Source organism: Salmo trutta, chromosome 27 (genome assembly GCF_901001165.1).
Source record: "Salmo trutta chromosome 27, fSalTru1.1, whole genome shotgun sequence".
In the NCBI taxonomy this organism is placed as follows: domain Eukaryota; kingdom Metazoa; phylum Chordata; class Actinopteri; order Salmoniformes; family Salmonidae; genus Salmo; species Salmo trutta.
Window position 1 is genome coordinate 3,021,562 of NC_042983.1, and position 20,810 is coordinate 3,042,371.

A 20,810-nucleotide genomic window follows, 5' to 3' on the forward strand; every position below is an offset into this window, starting at 1 on the left:
TCAGTGTCCAGCTGGGCGCCTGTACGTTCCGTCTGCTGTCCGCGACCGTCTGATCTATTGAGACCACACGTCACCCTCCTCTGGTCATCCTGGCATCAGTCGGACGGTGCGTTGCCTTAGTGGGAAGTACTGGTGGTCCACCTTGGCCAAGGACGTGAGGGTTTATGTTTCCTCCTGCTCAGTGTGTGCCCAGTGCAAGGCTCCCAGGCACCTGCCCAGAGGGAAGTTACAACCCCTACCCGTTCCACAACGGCCGTGGTCGCACCTGTTGGTGGACTTCCTGACGGATCTTCCTCCCTCACAAGGCAACACCATGATCCTGGTCGTTGTGGATCGGTTTTCTAAGTCCTGCCGTCTCCTCCCTTTGCACGGTCTCCCTACGGCCCTACAGACTGTGGAGACCCTGTTCACTCACTTCTTCCAGCACTACGGGGTGCCTGAGGACATAGTCTCTGATCGGGGTCCCCAGTTCACGTCCAGGGTCTGGAGAGCGTTCATGGAACGTCTGGGGGTCTCGGTCAGACTCACCTCAGGTTTTCACCCCGAGAGTAACGGGCAGGTGGAGAGAGTAAACCAGGATGTGGGTAGGTTTCTGCGGTCATATTGGACCAGCCGGGGAAGTGGGCGGCATTCATCCCCTGGGCAGAGATGACCCAAAACTCACTCTGCCACTCCTCCACTAACCTCTCTCCCTTCCAGTGCGTACTGGGGTATCAGCCGGTTCTGGCACCTTGGCATCAGAGCCAGATCGAAGCTCCTGCGGTGGACAAATGGTTTAAGCGCTCGGAGGAGACCTGGGACGCCGCCCATGTGCACCTGCAACGGGCCGTGAGGCGGCAGAAGGTGAGTGCCGACCGCCACCGCAGTGAGGCCCTGGTGTTCCCCCCGGGACTGGCTCTCGACCCGGAACCTGCCCCTCCGCCTGCCCTGCCGGAAGCTGGACCCGCAGTTTGTGGGGCCATTCTAAGTCCTGTGGAGACTGAACGAGGTATGCTACAGGTTACAGCTCCCCCAGATTACCGTAGTAATCCCTCGTTCCATGTATCTCTCTTCAGGCCGGTGGTGGCTGGTCCACTCCAGGAGTCTGAGGTGCGGGAGGTTCCTCCGCCCCCTCTGGACATCGAGGGGGCCCCGGCGTATGCTGTTCGAGCCATCCTGGACTCGAGGTGTCGGGCGAGGGGCCTTCAGTACCTCGTGGAGTGGGAGGGGTACGGCCTGGAGGAGAGATGCTGGGTGCCGGTGTAGGACGTCTTGGACCCTTCGTTGCTGTGGGATTTCCACCATCTCCGTTGCTGCGGGATTTCCACCTAAACCTACCATTAAAATTATAGACTGATCATTTCTTTGTAAGTGGGCAAACGTACAAAATCAGCAAGGGATCAAATACTTTTTTCCCTCACTGTAACAAGCTGAGATTAGGAGCACTCCCTTTAAGAGTGTGCTCCTTATCTCAGCTCGTTACCTGTATAAAAGACACCTGGGAGCCAGAAATCTTTCTGATTGAGAGGGGGTCAAATACTTATTTCCCTCATTAAAATGCAAATCAATTTATAACATTTTTGACATGCGTTTTTCTGGATATTTTTGTTGTTATTCTGTCTCTCACTGTTCAAATAAACCTACCATTAAAATTATAGACTGATCATTTCTTTGTCAGTGGGCAAACGTACAAAATCAGCAGGGGATCACATACTTTTTCCCCTCACTGTACATGTTCATACTACCTCAATTAGCCCGACTAACCGGTGCCTGTATGTAGCGTCGCTACTGTCACAGCCTCGCTACTGTATATAGCCTCGCTAATGTTATTTTTCAGTCTTTTTACTGTTGTTTTTTATTTCTTTACTTATCTATTGTTCACCTAATACATATTTTTTACTTAAAAATTGCATTGTTGGTTAGGGCCTGTAAGTAAGCATTAGACTCTAAGGTCTACACCTGTTGTATTCTGCGCACGTGACAAATACACTTTGATTTTATTTTATTTGTCCTGGCACCACACGGCCAGGTCTCTGACCGCCTCCCTATAGGCTGTCTCGTCGTTGTCGGTGATCAGGCCTACCACTGTTGTGTCATCAGAAAGTTAATGATGATGTTGGAGTTGTGCCTGGCCATGCAGTCATGAGTCAACAAGGAGTACAGGAGGGGACTGAGCACCCAACCCTTAGGGGCCCCCATGTTGAGGATCAGCGTGGCAGATGTGTTGTTACCTACCCTTACCACCTGGGGGTGGCCTGTCAGGAAGTCCAGGATCCAGTTGCAGATGGAGGTGTTTAGTCCCAGGGTCCTTAGCTTAGTGATGAGCTTTGTGGGCACTATGGTTTTGAACGCTGAGCTGTAGTCAATGAATAACATTCTCACATAAGTGTTCCTTTTGTCCAGGTGTGAAAGGGCAGTGTGGAGTGCAATAGAGATTGCATCATCTGTGGATCTGTTTGGGCGGTATGCAAATTGGAGTGGGTCTAGGGCTTCTGGGATAATGGTGTTTATGTGAGCCATGACCAGCCTTTCAAAGCACTTCATGGCTACAGATGTGAGTGCTACGGGTCAGTAGTCATTTAGGCAGGTTACCTTAGTGTTCTTGGGCACAGGAACTATGGTGGTCTGCTTGAAACATGTTGGTATTACAGACTCAGACAGGGAGAGGTTGAAAATGTCCGTTTAGACACTTGCCAGTTGGTCAGCGCATGCTTGGAGTACACGTCCTGGCAATCCGTCTTGCCCTGCGGCCTTGTGAATGTTGACCTGTTTAAAGGTCTTACTCACATCGGCTACGGAGAGCGTGATCACATAGTCGTTCGGAACAGCTGATGCTCTCATGCATGTTTCTTGCCTCAAAGCGAGCATAGAAGTAATTTAGCTCATCTGGAATTCTCTTGTCACTGGGCAGCTCACGGCTGTGCTTCCATTTGTAGTCTGTAATAGTTTCCAAGCCATGCCACATCCGACGAGCATCGGCACCGGTGTAGTACGAATCGATCTTAGTCCTGTATTAAAGTAGCAAAATCTTAAGTATTTGGTCTCATATTCATAGGATGCAATGATAACATCAGGCTTGTAACTTTACAAATTTGTTCGATGTGTTTGCTGTTTGTTTAGGTTGTGTTCCAGATTATTTTGTGCCCAATAAAAATGAATGGTAAATCAAATCAAATCAAATTTTATTGGTCACATACACATGGTTAGCAGATGTTAATGCGAGTGTAGCGAAATGCTTGTGCTTCTAGTTCTGACCGTGCAGTAATATCTAACAAGTAATCTAACAATTTCACAACAACTACCATATACACACAAGTGTAAAGGAATGAATAAGAATATGTACAAATATAAATATATAAATATATGGGTGTGCGATGGCCGTGCGGCATAGGCAACATGCAGTAGATGGTATAGAGTACAATATATACATATGAGATGAGTAATGTAGGGTATGTAAACATGTTATAAAGTGGCATTGTTTAAAGTGACTAGTGATACATTTATTACATCCAATTTTTTATTATTAAAGTGGCTAGAAATTTGAGTTGACAGCAGCCACTCAATGTTAGTGACGGCTGGTTAACAGTCTGATGGCCTTGAGATAGAAGCTGTTTTTCAGTCTCTCGGTCCCAGCTTTGATGCACCTGTACTGTCCTCGCCTTCTGGATGATAGCGGGGTGAACAGGCAGTGGCTCGAGTGATTGTTGTCCTTGATGATCTTTTTGGCCTTCCTGTGACATCGGGTGGTGTAGGTGTCCTGGAGTGTAGGTAGTCTGCTCCCAGTGATGCGTTGTGCAGACCTCACTACTCTCTGGAGAGCCTTACGGTTGTGGGCGGAGCAGTTGTCATACCAGGCGGTGATACAGCCCAACAGGATGCTCTCGATTGTGCATCTCTAAAGGTTTGTGAGTGTTTTCGGTGACAAGCCAAATTTCGAGTATACTCGGGAGCGGTAAGAGATGTGCCCGTCTACGGAGCCTGACCAGAAGATCGCTTCGTCTGCCGCTTCTGCGGCGCCGTTGTTTTTGGGTCGCCTACTGGGATCCGATCCATTGTCCTGGGTGATCCAAACAGAGGATTCGCTTCGGGAAAGCCGTATTCCTGCTCGTAATGTTGGTAAGTTGACGTTGCACTTATATCTAATAGTTCTTCCCGGCTGTATGTTATAAGACTTAAGATTTCCTGGGGTATCAGTGTAAGAAATAATACATAAAAAAACAAAATACTGCATAGTTTCCGAAGAACGCGAAGTGAGGCGACCATCTTTGTCGGCGCCATGTTGCATTTGGCTGCCGGCCCAAAATAATAGAATATTTCCAGTTTGCATAAAGTCCAGTGAAGTTCCTTGATGGCCGTCTTGGTATCCACTTGCGGGGGGATATGCACGGCTGTGACGATAACCGAGGAGAGTTCTCTTGGGAGATAATATGGTCCATTTGACTGTGAGGAATTTTAGGTCAGGTGAACAAAAGGACTTGAGTTCCAGTACTGTATGTTGTTACAATTACACCACGAGTCGTTAATCATGAAACAATTTTTACCGGAGAGATGTTTATTCCTGTCGGCGCAATGCACTGAAAATCCCGTTGGCTGTACTGACTCTGACAGCATGTCCCAAGCTAGCCATGTTTCAGTGAAACAGAGTATGTTATAATCCCGGATATCGCTTCGGAAAGCAACTCTTGCCCTGATTTTGTCAACTTTGTTAACTAGCAACTGGCCATTAGCGTGTAATATACTCAGAAGCGGTGGGGGAGTGTGCGCGCATCCGAAGCCTTACTATAAGACTTCTCCGGCACCCTCTCCTCCGGCAGTGTTGTTTTGGGTCATCCTCTGGAAACAGTTTAAATGCCTTGGGAGGTGCAGGCAAATAATCCGCTTTGGGAAAGTCGTATTCCTGGTCGTAATGCTGGTTGTGCTGGTAAGTTGACGTCTCTCTGATTTCCAATAGTTCTTCCCGGCTGTATGTAATAAAACGTAAGGTTTTCTGGGCTAACAATGTAAGAAATAATACATAAAAAAGAAAATACTGCACATTTTCCTAAGGACTAGAAGCGAAGCTGCCATCTCTGTCGGCACCATCTTTTCCAAATAGCCTACAGTTATATAAACTAAGGAAAATGTTATTGTGTTCTTTGAAATACATTTTATTTCATTCTGTTACCTAAGACCTTCATAAACACAACCAAATTATATATTTTTTTGATAGAATATATTAAATGTATTTATTGTGAGAATGTTGACATTCAAAAGACCATCGTTGGCCTGAAGGTGACTGCCCTCCCGAAGCATCTTAAAAGTCGGCGCCAACGGTAGGTTAACAATTCGGCGGTGCAAGTAGCAACACTTCAGGCTGAGGAGTACGTTTCACACACCCCATGTGCTCATGTGCTACATTAATAACAAGACAGAAAAATGGTCCAATTCACACACTTACAGTGTTTTCATAAAGTATTCATACCACTTGACTTATTCCGTATTTTGATGTGTTACTGCCTGAATTCAAAATTGATTAGATCTATTTTTTTTCTCATCCATCGACACACTATACCCCATAATCACAAAGTGAAAACATGTTTTTACAAATGTTTACACATTTCTTGAAAATTAGATACAGAAATATCTAATTTACATAAGTATTCACACCCCTGAGAATCACCTTTGGCAGCGATTACAGCTTTGAGTCTTTCTGGGTAAGGTTCTAAGATTGTACAATATTTGCTCATTATTCTTTTCAAAATTGTTCAAGCTCTGTCAAATTGGTTGTTGATCATTGCTAGACAACCCTTTTCAAGGATTGCCATAGATGTTCAAGCAGATTTAAGTTAAAACGGTAACTTGGCCACTCAGGAACATTCACCGTCTTCTTGGTAATCAACTCCAGTGTAGATTTGGCCTGCTGAAAGGTGAATTAATCTACTAGTGTCTGTTGGAAAGCAGATTGAACCAGGTTTTCCTCCAAGAGTTTGCCTGGGCTCCATTCTGTTTATTACTTATTTTGAAAAACTCCCCAGCCACTACTATGCTTGAAAATATGGAGAGTGGTACTCAGTAATGTGTTGTATTGGATTTGCCCCAAACATGACACTTTGTTTTCAGGACAAAAAGTTAATTGCTTTGCCAAATGTTTTGCAGTATTACTTTAGTGCCTTGTTGCAAACATGATACATGTTTTTGAATATTTTATTCTGTACAAACTTCCTTCTTTTCACTCTGTCAATTCGGTTAGTATTGTGGAGTAACTGCAATGTTGTTGATCTATCCTCAGATTTCTCCTATGACAGTCTTTAAACTCTGTAACTGTTTTGAAGTCACAATTGGCCTCATGGTGAAATCCCTGAGTGGTTTCCTTCCTCTCCGGTAACTGAGTTAGGAAGGATGCCTGTATCTTTGTATTGATAGACCATCCAAAGTGTCTTTAGTCAATCTACCAATAGGTGCGCGCTGGTCTTTGTGGTTGAATATGTGTTTGAAATGTAATGCTCGAGTGAGGGACTTTATAGATAAATGTATGTGTGGGGTACAGAGATGAGATAGTCATTAAAAAATCATGTTACACTATTATTGCACACAGTGAGTCTATGCAACTTATTATGTGAGTTGTTGAGCACATTATTACTTGTGAAGAGTCTGAAGCTTTGAGCATTGGTAATCCTCATCACTCTCCAGATACAATTACCAGGTAACACACACACACGCACACACACACACACACACACACACACACACACACACACACACACACACACACACACACACACACACACACACACACACACACACACACACACACACACACACACACACACACAGAGGAAGACAGGAAGAGTAAGCAGAGGAAAGACAGGAAGAGTAAGCAGATGCTTGAAAATGAACGATCATTCCCTGTGAGAGCAGACAGGCTGATTGGGAGAAACATTGTCATGTACATAAAAATTTATGTTTTCGCTTTTATTAACTCATTTATTCAGCATAATCCTTTGCATAACATAATGTTGCATATATAAATTCGATTTTTAAGACAGATACATCTCCAATTCATGTAGAATTGGGTCCAGTGTACTGTACATTCAACATTTAAGGTTAAGTGCTTTTGTCTTTACCGTTTTACATACACTTAAGTTACTACTAATAAAAATGTTTTGCAAACTGACTGAAGTGAACCCATGACTCTGTTACTGGCCATATATTGCCCACTGTTGGCCACTCAAAATACCAGTGTGATCAATGTCATTCTCATCTGTTGGTATTTTCTAACCAAAGGATGGCGCTGGATGCACAAGTTACAACCCAAAGAAGAATATTCACATTACAGTAAAGATGGTGGGTAAATGAAGATTGGTCACTCAGGCCATTAACCATTGAAAAAAATAGTAAGTTCCGGGCTACTTAACTAGGGGGATCTCCCGTAGACACCAACGCAATAGCAGCTGGGTCTGGTCTACTTAGTTCATTGACCCCCCCCAAAAAACTATTGCGAGTGGGGTGTCTCGCCTCCACTTCTATCTCTGATTACAGCTAGATATGTTAGGACCGCCCTCTCGATGAATGAGGAAGTTAGTTAGCTGCTAGCATAGTATGCTAATGGATTTCCTATTTTTCTGTTGTTGTAATTAAAGGTTTCAGAAGGCATACATCACCTTTCCATTAGTGCGAGGATACTTTACTTTTGGACGGAATTACTGTTTCAACGGGGAAGCCGTTTTCCGAGTATGAAACAACCGAATTTATGAGTTAGCGCGTGGGTATGTTTACAAAACAGGTGAAGCTCCCCATCCGAAAGTTAGCTAGGCGATCTAGCTAGCTATATTAAGCCAATAAGCTATCCAAATAGCACAGCTGGAAGTAAAATGTGTTGGGTAATGCTATAGTAAATTCATTTTACCAATCTAGATGTACAGTTCTGGGTACAGTAAATTACTTTAGTTGTAGCTGAAGTTATAGCTAAAAAGCTAAATTAGCTAAGTTAGCTTGCGAATGTTTTGGTGCAACCCTAAGGTTCCCCACGCGCACAACTGTGATTACGCTGAAGAAGATAAAGTATGTAAATGATATAAATAGTCTCTAAAAAGACTACGAATGGGAAAACACATGATATTCTTGTTATGACGCCATTGTGTGCACCTGTTGACGTCGTCACATTATACCTATACACTAGCTATAACTAACGTTATAGTCTAGCTAAACAAATTGAGGGTTTGTCAACATGGCAAGTGCCTTAGCAGCTAAAATGGGACTCAACTCATTGAGAAGAAAACAAGCCAAGAACTTCAATGTCAGGATCACCACAATGGATGCAGACATGGAATTCAGTTGTGAGGTGTGTGCTCCCTTTCTGTATGTGTCAATGTGTAGCTTGTAGCCTAGTTGTTACGGACATGAATAATGTAGTTGTCCAGCTCTTGCTTGGGGACTCCCAAGTGGAGCAGCGGTCTAAGGCACTGTGTCTCAGTGTTTGAGGCATCACTACAGACACCCTGGTTCGAATCAAGGCTGTATCACAACCGGCCGTAATTGGGAGTCCTATAGGGCGGTGCACAATTGGCCCAGTGTCGTCTGGGTTTGGCCGGTGTAGGCCGTCATTGTAAATAAGAATGTGTTATTAACTGACTTGCCTAGTTAAATAAAGGTTAAATACATTTTTTTCCTTCTTCTATTCACTCAACAGGATGACACCTATGACATCACCCTGACCTTCTTGGCTATCACTCAGACTGTGTCCCAATGGCACTCTATTCCTTATGCAGTGCATTCTTTTTGATCAGATGGGTCCTGATCAAAAGTAGCACACTTCATAAGAAATAGGGTGCCATTTGGGATACAGACAGAATCTACAGGTGTCAGTCAGTTTAATCTGTTTCTTATTCAAACACAGCTGACACTTCTGTTTTACTTTGACCCTATAGGCTACAGCATTGTTTCTCAATTCTGGACAAGCACACCTGATTCAACTTGTAAACTAATAATCAAGCCCTCATTGAGTTGAATCAGGTGAGTTTGTCTTGGGCTACAACAAAAATGTGTGCTGTTGTGGGTACTCGAGGACGGGAGTTGGGAAACACTGGGCTACAGTAACTACATCATTTGAAACTATCTGTGTAATAGTAATAACTTAGTAGGCTATGTAATTGAAAAACAATAACCATGTAATGCAAGAATCATTCACAGTGTAAAATCTGCAAGATATTTTCTTCATATTAGGCTCAAGAGGAAACAACAGTATGCAGAGAGATTACCTCTGTGTTGCTCTTTTTAAGGTCACTTCAATACAATTCATTAACCAAAAGAGGGTAATGAAATGTAGATGTTGTTCTCGAATCCAACTAAAGAAGAAATTATAGGCTTTAGGATAATACCTATGCAGATGTATAGAATAGGCCTAGATTACTTTTAGTCCTTTGCCTTTCAGCCACTGTAGTGCAATTGACTAACATAACAGTCAACTTAACATTGCCTTGGGCCTTAGTCTATGTAAAGAATGCATCATAATAATAACTTGGAAAGGCCATTAGTACTTAACAAGTGAGGGAGCCTGAACGCTACCACGGTTGGAAATTGGTAATAACATAGACCTGCAGAACATCAATTGCAGGTTTGCTCAGATTACTGTCTGTGTCTGGATGACAATTTTATAAATGATATGCTTGATAAATAGTAATTATTGAGTGTTTGCATTTTTAGGTGCAGAGTCTTTGAAGAACATTATTAAATTGACCGTGACTGTACTTCAGTTGTCCTTAATTTCTTTCTCATATTGAGCTGATATCCTATGCACTTTTCTTTCTCTCTAGCTCAGCCTGAATTGGCGTACTGTTAAAGTTCTATTGGTGCATTTTAAAGTTAAACAATCTGAGATTAAAGCTTTTTTAATTGAGAATGAATGTGCATCTGATATGCCTCTCTGAGCTTTGAGTTGACTGGATATAGAAATACTTTTAGCGGCTCCCTGCTTATGAAAGATGGACTGTCTATGTCCAGCCTGAGCAAAGGCATTTGTCGCCTCTCATGACTCTCATCATGACTATTATGACTTATCTTACCCTCTGCTTTATTTCATACTGCCCTCTGTAGATGCTATTTGCTCTGTCAATCATTCACTCCACCCACATCATGAGACTATTCCCATATTTATCCTAATATCAATTCATGCTGCTATCTTGTTTTTCAGGTCAAATGGAAGGGAAAAGATCTTTTTGATCTGGTGTGCCGGGCTCTGGGACTGAGAGAGACGTGGTTCTTCGGGTTCCAGTATGATGTCAAAGACACTGTAGCCTGGATCAAGATGGACAAGAAGGTAAATCTCAGCAACAGACGGACTTGCTGAAGTAGATTGATGTGCTGGTTGGTACTCAGTGTCCCTTACATTGTTTGTGAACACTGTGAGTTGAATCTAGATGTAGTCTTCTTCACCAGCCATACATCTTCTAGGGATGTCAGGAGCCTGGCAAGAAACTGTCTGACTAATTGAGTTGTCCATGTTGTTTTGGTCTCTGTTGCAGGTTTTGGACCACGATGTGTCCAAGGAGGAACCAATCACCCTTAATTTCCTGGCCAAGTTTTACCCTGAGAACGCAGAGGAGGAGTTGGTTCAGGACATCACTCAGCATCTCTTCTTCCTACAGGTGACTATGCATGGCACACTCATTCTTTCTCATCAACTCAATCCATATGTTTCACTGTAAAAACTCTAGGCTATTTTTTAAATGGGAGTTGGCCACCAAGAAAGTAGCTCTTGTCAGTGTAATTTTCACTGATCTTATCATTAATCGTTTTGGAGATACATTATGAAAGCCTCTCATTTTCAAAACTTTCCATCTAGGATCTTTGAACAAGCATGCATTTTTCCCTTTTGGGCCGCCTCTTAAGAAAATCTGGTTTGGATTCTCAATTGATACATATCAAGACAGTGCTATAAAGTAGTGCACTAAATAAGGAATACGGTGCCATTTGGGACAGACAATTCTTCTTCCAAGTCCTGCATGTACACTTCAAATCCAACTGACATGCCTCTCAGAACATGCTGATGGATTACAGATGGATTTATGTGTTGGCAATCTTTCCAGTGGCTTGCCTCACCTCGCTAGCAGCTTTTAAGAATGTTTTAAATTGTTTTTCATCATCTCAGAAATACCTAGGTGAATTTTAGTCAGTTAATTTATAGAAAGCTCTCAAATGTTTCTGTGAGAATCATACATATTACAGATCTTGAAACACTATGCACAGACATTTATCTCTTTAGGCACTTAGTACATCAATGTAATACTAATACTTGTGCGCTCATGTACTTACTTGACCAGTGATCCCATTGAAATGGGCAATATAATACACCTGCAGCTACATTACTGTTCTCTGAAGTTATATCACGGGTCTCTTCAGGCAGACTGCCAATAGAGGGCAAACTTTCACATCTAGTTCCTTTGACTGCTATGGTTAGTGAGCACCAGAGCCAAAGCCCTCTCAGTCCAGAGCACTCTCAGTAATACACTTTCCCATTGTCCCTCTCTGATTGTATTCAGCCATGTGGAATCAATGTACTGCATTTTAACAGTGCCCTTTCTCCCCTGCCCTAATACTTTGAAGGGAATTCCTTCCCAGTACTGACACACTGGCACCCTATTCCCTATGTAGTGCACTACTTTTGACCAGAGTACTATGGGCCCTGTCAAAAGTAGGGCCCTACATAGGGAATAGGATGCCATTTGGAACATAGCCCCAATTCCCTTATCCCTTCATGCGAGATGAGATTTGTTAGAATGGTCTCCCTGCTATCCAATTCAACTAATCGCATTTATCAATTACCAATTAGGTTTTAAAGGCCAAGTGCACTCAAAAACATTGGTTTTCCTGTGTTTTATATATATTTCCACACTATGTGTTTGGAATAATACGGGTGAAATTGTGAAAATTATCATAATGCCCTGTTTGAAAAGTTTAGCCTGTTTTGGTGGGATGGAGTTTTGGTAGCCCCACCGAACCTTGGTGGCGCACATGGGAGAAATGAGAGATCGGATGGCAACCCTGTGGCTCCTGGTACAGGAACACATGCTGGAGGCCCAGGAGGCCCAAGCAAGGGTGTACAAGTGTTGGTGTTGGTCCCTACCTCAGAATATAGGTTTTTGGCCCGATGGAACGGGCCATATGAAGTCATTGAGAAGGTGGGTGAAGTCAACTATAAGGTCAGGACAGCCGGGACGTAGGCATCTGACCCAGATTTACCATGTGAACCTGCTAAAGAAATGGAATGCACGTGATGTACTCTACTCTATTTCCCCGAAGAAGGCTACCACAGAGGCCGAGCCGGCAGAGGTGACAATGGAGGAGCAGCTAAGTCAAGTCCAGAAGCAGGAGCTGAGGGAGTTGGTCGGCCGAAACCAGGATGTGTTCTCCAGTGAACCAGGACACACCGATCTGGCACAGCATCATCACCGAACCCAGGAAAAAGGTGAAGTTGAGACCCTACCGCATACCGGAAGCAAGGAGAGAGGCTGTCAGGACCGAGGTAAAAACGATGTTGGAAGCTGATATAATCGAAGAGTCGAATAGTGAGTGGCGCAGCCCCGTAGTGTTGGTGCCGAAACCAGACGACACCATTCGGTTCTGTAATGATTTTAGAAGTAAATGAAATCTCAAAGTTTGACGCCTACCCCATGCCACGAATTGATGAATTAATCGAACGGCTAGGGAAAGCCCGATTTATCAGCACGCTCGACCTGACAAAGGATTATTGGCAAATGCCCTTAGCTCCCGAGGCACGGAAGAAAACTGCTTTCGCCACCCCGGACGGACTGTTCCATTATAAGAAGCTGCCCTTTGGCAGGTTGATGGAGGTTGATGGACCGGGTTCTCCGATCCCATTGGAAGTACGCGCCGGCATACATCGATGATATTGTGATCCATGGGAGTGAGTGGGAGACCCATCTAAACCAGGTGAGCGCGGTAGTGCAGGCCATACGGAAGGCGGGGCTAACAGCAAACCCAAAGAAATGTCGGCTCGGCCTGTGGGAGGCTGAGTACCTGGGGTACACGATCGGGAGGGGATGTGTCAAACCCCAGGTGAAGAAAGTGGAGGCGATTCAGGACTGGCCCCGCCCCCTCACCAAGAAGCAGGTACGCACGTTTGTGGGGTTGAGTAGTTACTACCGGAGATTTATTCCCCACTTTGCCTCCCTAGCCAGCCTGACCGATCAGACTAGGAGCCGTCTGCCCGCCCAGGTGAAGTGGACTGAGGAGACAGAGAAAGCCTTCCAGGACCTAAAGGGAGCACTGTGTTCTGAACCCGTGCTGGTGACACCGGACTTCTCCAAACCACTGGTGGTTCAGACCGATGCATCCGAAACGGGTGGGTACCATCCTATCACAGCTCCAAGAAGGTGAGGAACACCCAGTCATGTACATTAGCCGGAAGCTGTTGCCGCGGGAACAAAGATATTCCACAGTGGAGAAAGAATGTCTAGCGATCAAGTAGGTGCTAGACACGCTGAAGTGTTACTTATTGGGACGGCACTTCACCCTCGTAACGAACCATGCACCACTGGTTTGGATGTCACGGAATAAGGACAGTAACGCCCGGGTCACGCGCTGGTTCCTATCCTTACAGCCCTTTGCTTTCTCTGTTGTCCACAGATCAGGTGCAGCCCATGGAAATGCCGATGCCCTCTCCAGGAGGGATGCTCTAGGGAGCTGGACCGCCCCTCCCTCCCGGTCGGAGCTGAGGGGGGGATGTGTGGCAGACGGTAGGGAGAGGTGAGGGGAGTGGTAATTGAGGGGAGATATCTTGCAGGTCGCTGGCTCCACCCCCGAGCCTTATATGGACTTTTTGCCCCAACGAGGCGAGGCTGTAGGTCGTTAAGCCAGGGAGTGCTTGGGGATAAAGGAGGAAGCAGCCTGCACAAAGGGGCAGAGTAGGAGAGAGCCAAGTGTGTTATGAAGAGTGAGAGAACTATATCTGTGTGAGTACCTTTTGTGACCTGGACTGTCGGACCCAACCCCCTTGTGTACCGGACCGGATTGGCTGAGGACCCAAGTGTGAGGATTACTCCTGGAAAACGGAACGGACACCGAGAGCGGCTTGTGGACAGTGAGGTGATTGGTGAATTCCCCCCTCTTCCTCAGTGTACCAATATCCCTAATAAACTCCACATTTGCCTTCTATTTGTACTACTGGTGCATGTTTTGTTATTGAACTTGGTGGCGTGGAAACCCCACACCCTTGAGCGTGCTACAATATTTACAAAAGTCACCCTGTCTGAAATCCTATATGGGAAAAATGAAAGGTGGAAAATGATTGGAACCATTTTCCTGTTTGACCGCTAGGTTTTATGGGGTTTATGACACCTCCACTGTGGGGCTTTATTAGGCCAATATTACCAGAATGCTAATAAAAAAATATTTTTGACGGTATTGAAAAACTATCCCGTGGCTTTTTCCAAATACCCCGGTATACCGCCCAAGCCGATTTGGAATCGAATAACAAATTCGACAGATCAGTGTGATATTTGGAATTGAATGAAAGCTTCTAAATTGCTTTCAACACCTCATGCGCATTGAATAGCGGTGGGGCAATGTAGCGATAGCAGCCTATATGAAGAGTTGGGGGTGTAGCTTATTGGGGACGTGGCTTTCAGTTTGTTCGTTTTGGCCACCCGTGAGAGTGAATGTCATTCCAGTTTATGTGGTCTATTGTATTCCTTAATGTACGGGATAAATGCAGACTTTCTACATTACCTTGGAAATAATGGATGATTTCTAAGTTAATGTACAGAATGGAGGAGTTTATTCTGCTTATACCACAGTTGCCAAAGAAAACAATAGGAAAGCACACATTTACAGGTAGAAATACTTCCCCCCCGTTGATATTACATTTTTTATAAGCAAATAAATACTTTCTCATCTTTTGGTTGCTGGAGATGCGACCCAGTCCTTCATTCGAATAGATTGATATTTACAGACCCACTCGTTCGTTTAATGTCCATTCTAGAATGGCCTTCTAGCCAATTTGAAATGAGTATTCAATAATGCTGTGGTATAGTCAAACTTAAACTTGTTCACTGCCAGCATCTGTAGTGTTACAAAAGAGCCTGATAAGCTTCCTATGTTAAAGTAGCCAATCCTTGGTTGTAATATTGTGGCTTCTACATGCGAAAGTCTTGTGTAAAGAAAATATTTTGAAACATTATCTCAAGTTATTGAACCAATTAAATGTCTTGGTTAACAGTGAAGTTATTGAATTGCTTGTAACAAGATTGAATACTGTATATTTTCATAAGTATTTCTAAATTAAAAAGTGAGTTGGGTTGTACAGTGCATTCGGAAAGTATTCAGACCCCTTGACTTTTTCCACATTTTGTTATGTTACAGCCTTATTCTAAAATGGATTTAATGAAACATTTTCCTCATCAATCTACACACAATACCCCATAATGACAAAGTGAAAACAGGTTTTTAGAAATGTTTGCAAATGTATGAAAATGTAAAACTGAAATAACTTATTTACATAAGTATCCAGAACCTTTGCTATGAGACTCGAAATTGAGCTCAGGTGCATCCTGTTTCCATTGATCATCCTTGATTGGAGTCCCACCTGTGGTAAATTCAATTGATTGGACATGATTTAGAAAGGCACACACCCGTCTATATAGGGTCCCACAGTTGACAGTGGATGTCAGAGCGAAAACCAAGCCATGAGGTCAAATGAATTGTCCCTAGAGCTCCTAGACAGGATTGTGTTGTGGCACAGGCTATCAAAAACAATTCTGCATCATTGAAGGTCCCCAAGAACAAATTGGCCTCCATCATTCTTAAATGGAAGAAGTTTGGAACCATGGAAGAACCTTCCAGAAGGACAACCATCTCTGCAGCACTCCACCAATCAGGCCTTTATGGTAGAGTGGCCAGACGTCTGGATGAAACCTGGTACGATCCCTACTGTGAAGCATGGTGGTGGCAGCATCATGCTGTGGGGAGGTTTTTCAGCGGCATGGAATGGGAGACTATTCAGGATTGAGGGAAAGAGGAACGAAGAGATCCTTGTTGAAAACCTGCCCCAGAGCGCTCAGGACCTCAGACTGTGGCGAAGGTTCACCTTCCAACAGGACAACAAACCTAAGCACACAGCCAAGACAACGCAGAAGTGACTTCGGGACAAGTCTCTGAATATCCTTGAGGGGCCCTGCCAGAGCCCAGACTTGAACCCGATCGAACATCTCTGGAAAGACTTGAAAATAGTTGTGCAGTGACGCTCCCCATCCAACCTGACCGAGCTTGAGTGGATCTGCAGAGAATAATGGGAGAAACTCCCCAAATAAAGGTGTACCAAGCTTGTAGCGTCATACCCCAAGAAGACACAAGGCTGTAATTGCTGCCAAAAGTGCTTCAACAAAGTACTGAGTTAAAGGGTCTGAATACTTATATAAATGTGATATTTCATAAAAGTGATTTTTTTATTTTTTTTATACATTTGCAAAAATGTCTATAAACCTTTTTTGCTTTGTCATTATGGGGTATTGTGTGTAGTAGATTGAGGAAATTGAATGTTTTTTCGATTTCAACTAATTTACTGGTAATAATTTTTTTGGTTGATCCGAAGAGTAACTTTTTTTACATTGTAGGTCAGATTTTGTCACTCTTTTGTTTCCATTCAGGTGAAGAATAAGATCCTGGAAGAGGAGATCTACTGCCCTCCTGAAGCCTCGGTGCTGCTGGCCTCCTATGCCGTCCAGGCCAAGGTCTGTATCACTAACTCTGTTTTTTCCTCTTACAATCAATAAACCTGTCTGTCCACACATCCATCTGTCCATTCCAAGCCCTCGTCGGTCCGTCAGTCTATCCATCCATTTATCCGTCTATAATTAATTGAATGCCCAGATGAACAATACAGGGCCAAGCTCAATGACCCTCCTGACAGCAAGCCTTGGGAGTCATTTGCAAAGAAAGACTCTCCAAATGAACTTCCCCACACCATTCAGCTGAAAGATTGCATCACTCCAAACCTGTCTGTCTCCAGATTCCCCCAAAAGGGATTCTCTGAAACAACAAGTTGCAGGTTTTGACAGAGGTCCTCCAGAGAAACCACAGATTCATCTCAAAGGGCTTGTTGGCTGAGTACCCACGCCTCACCACCTAATGCCAATTTAGAAGCCTGGGGGTGAAAGAGGATGACCGTTGATCAAGCCTGTGTCCAAAATTGCACCAGATTCCCTTTATAGTGCTGTACTTTTGACCAAGGCCATATGTCTCTGGTCAAAAGTAGTACACTATATAGGGTGTCATTTGGGACACATCCCATCTCTTATCCGCAAATCACATCAGGCCAGCTCTCCTGTCAGATCATTTGAACTGGACATGGCAGAAACGGTAACATTCTCTCAGTGTATCAGCAGTCCACGTTGATTGTCTTTTAGTTTATCTGCTTAACTTTCTTACTCCACATACATGTGGGTGTTGTGTAACAAATTCACATTTTAGTGTGGTCTTGTATTGTCCCCAGCACAAGGTGCAATGTGTAATGATCATGCAGTTTAATCAGTTTATTGATATGCCATGTAGGACAAGATACCACTGAATGAAAAATACATGGGTTTTGGCACAGGTATAGCTGACTAGCGCTAGCTAACGCTACCTAGCAAAAAGAAACATTGTTCAGGGATGCAAACTAGTCACCTTTCGTTTGAATCCAAAGTAGTTGATCTACGTGATTTGTTTAGCTCCGATGAGAAGTTTTTTTTTGGGGGGGGGTGTTACATCACTACTGGCTGTAAGCGAACGAGTGACGCGCGTTTGGCGCAATACTGGCTGTATCCAGGGCTCAGCCAATCATTTACTTAACATAATTCTGAGAAGCAGGCGACTGAAGAGCCAACAAATTTACTAGTTGTAGCATCAGCGCGTGCTCTGGAAAGTCAGCTTGCTCGTCACAGCAGCGAGTCCCCTGGACGATAACGAAGAGGTAACGTTAGGTGAGAAACCTGACCACGGAGACGGGGGTGAGAAGTTGATGAAGCGTACTTCATGAGCTGCAACCGAAAAACTACTGGCATTTGGAAAGTTTGAGGTGGGGGAGAAAGTGTGGTGGAACAAGTATTAGCACAGTTTAAGAATATTGCTAGCTGGATCGAATTCCCCATTAGCTAGCCAGAGAAATGTTGAGCAACATTAGCAACTTATCTGATCAAATAATTGAGTTTATGGTGCGAAAATTAGCTTGCTAATAAAGTCAGACAGCTAACATTAGTAACCTAACAAATTCGCTGTAGTATTAACTGGTATACTACAACGAGGTAAAGACACTTTCAAGTTGGATATTCGCGCTTTCAAACCACTTGAGCCACAGACTCCAAATAAGTGTCATGATGTTGGAAAAATTGCGCACAACATTGCACAGGTCTTATTTTAACGATTTGGACATGAATTCGCTTTCCAAAGCTAATACACATGTGGGAAATGCATTTTGTATTCCTAGTTGAATTGGTACAAAGTACAAACTTTTTCTGTACATTCGAAATTCAATAGCTCCTTGGTTATGTGACCTAATTACTTCAAATAAGGTTCAGAATGTACACTGACTACCCTTATATATTGTACACCCTTTAGTTTGTCAATTTTCGTCTCACTCGATTTTACATACATTTTTCAGAGTTTAAACTTCAATAGCTCCTTGGTCATGTGACTTACTGGACTCAAACGAACTTCAGAATGCCCACGGACTAACCTTATATATTGCACACTCTTGTTTGTGTACTGTAAAATCACTCAGTGTAATGTACATTTTTCACAGTTTTGAATTTCAATAGCTCCTTGGTCATGTCAATTACACACCTAAGCGTGCAGTGGATATACACCCATATTGCATAACATCTAGTCATGTATCTTCTATGTTGTTGTACATTAATATTAGTTTGACAATTAGGGGGTTCAGTCCAGTGTTAACCATTTTCTTTAATATTTATCTATAATAATTAGTAGTTCTAAGTACTTATTTTCCCAGTTTTTTTTTATTTTGTCACAGTATTTAACAGCGGTACACAATAGGAGAGAGACAGATATCTCCTTTCATCGTTAATATCAACCATAAAGGAAAAGGGCAAAGTACGAGAGTCATGTTATTAATTGTCCAAAGGAGGGATGGAGAGTGAGGTAGGCTGCAGTGGGTTTGCAGGTCAATACATATACTGAACATGTGGCCAGAAAGTCAATTAATAAAAATGTAATATTGACAAATTAAACAGATTGTAGACCTTTAATCTTTTCCAACATGTCAGACACTTTACTTCAAATAAGTATAAAACATTTTAGTGTAAACTTTCTCTTTATCCCTGGTTGATGTACATTTCAGATCATCTTCAGTGTGGACATGGTATAGCATACATTTTCACTGCACTTAGTTTGTGTTCTTCACTCTGAATTCTTTTGTTTTCATTCCTAGGCAGAACACATGGAACCACCGTTGGCATGTAAAACATTCAATCTAAAACAAAACAAAGCATAAAACGTTATAAATAATATCAAATATCAATTCAGTATGACGAATTAGCCATCCATTGTGTTATATCATAAAATGTCTTACATGCCGTCACTGTTGTCAAAAGATTATAAACATGTTAAATAAAGTTACTAACCCAGTCAGTCCTTGGGCCACATCCAGGTTCTTTATCAGTGGCACACAAGAAGCAGTTGTTGGCTTTGTTGAACTCTGAGATCATAGGCATAAACTGAACATATGGTTGTCCCACACAACTACATAAAAATAAATAAAATTTACTTTGAATTAAATGTCATTACATACCAGACATTTTTAGTATATCCTCAGCCATTTCTTTTCGCAGTTGCTCCATGTGTTTTTGTGAAGGTTCTACATCAATTTGGGAGGGGATGTTGGGGAAGTTCTGTGCAACTTCCTTGGCCATCTACACCAAAAAATGAAATAGAGTTTTTGACCTAATTGTCACATAACAGCTAACCATTCATTATTGAAAATATAACTATCAAACCTGCATTAAAGACCCCGCAGCTGATGGTGTGAGTTATTTCCCTTCCTTTCCACTTTATGTCCACCCAGTCGTCTTTTCCATGGCAGGATCTTCTCATTTTGGAAGTATTCTCTTTTTTTATGGAAACAATGGAGTTCTGATTAGTTATAGGCAAATGAATACACAGGCCAAAACTTTATGCTGATTTCCTTATCACAATAATCTAGTAGAGGTAATTTCCTTTATGCCCCATTCTACACACAGCCTAAATTATAGGTACTGAACCATTTACAGGAGAATAATAAAAGTAGCATATAGGATCCAACCCTATCACAGAGTGAATAAATGTAGAGCGTTTGTAGACTTTAAAAAAAAATATTAAGTGACGGTTTCATCAGTACGTGCTTAAAGAAAGTCATATCACAAAGATCACAGATGACAGTGCCCATCAAGTCTATCACAATTGCCAATGAATTGTGAGCACCAAAGTGTGTTAGTGTCTTTGTCAAAATAATATCTGAAAATGTCAGTTGTTGAACATAAATTGCTATTGCAAATAGAAGTATTATGATATATGCAGTTGAGGAATATTCCATGTATCAACACTACATGTAGGACGGACATAAGACATTCCCACATACAGTATACACATACATAGAGTCATTTTTCAGCTATGATTTTACCACTCAGAATCCAGAATGGATATGACAATGGGGCCAGCACAGGAATTAATACACCCTTACAACAATTTACTTTTTGATCTTCTTGACTTCTTATCTGCTAAACTGCTACTGTGTGTCAAGAAAAGAGCCCCAATTAGGGGTTAGTGTACTCCAGTAAAAAAAGGTCTGGTTTAGATTAAAAACT

General features: G+C 42.9%; 1 protein-coding gene and 1 long non-coding RNA gene across 2 annotated transcripts in view; one reads left to right on the top strand and one right to left on the bottom strand.

The window, feature by feature from the left end:
* The first annotated feature begins 7,473 nt into the window (after positions 1 to 7,473).
* The window catches only part of nf2a (NF2, moesin-ezrin-radixin like (MERLIN) tumor suppressor a), a 57,154-nt gene continuing 43,817 nt past the window's right edge, over positions 7,474 to 20,810 (top strand). Inside the window, exons 1-4 of the mRNA XM_029716336.1 lie at positions 7,474 to 8,299; positions 10,148 to 10,273; positions 10,479 to 10,601; positions 16,620 to 16,703. Of these exons, the coding sequence (XP_029572196.1) occupies positions 8,186 to 8,299; positions 10,148 to 10,273; positions 10,479 to 10,601; positions 16,620 to 16,703 (447 nt within the window). The 5' untranslated portion in view covers positions 7,474 to 8,185. The remainder of the gene's footprint in view (positions 8,300 to 10,147; positions 10,274 to 10,478; positions 10,602 to 16,619; positions 16,704 to 20,810) is intronic.
* On the bottom strand, positions 19,565 to 20,250 carry LOC115164143 (uncharacterized). Its single transcript, XR_003869881.1, has 3 exons — positions 19,965 to 20,250; positions 19,760 to 19,880; positions 19,565 to 19,666 (listed from the first exon to the last, which is right to left on the bottom strand). It is a non-coding gene; the product is annotated as an uncharacterized LOC115164143 (long non-coding RNA).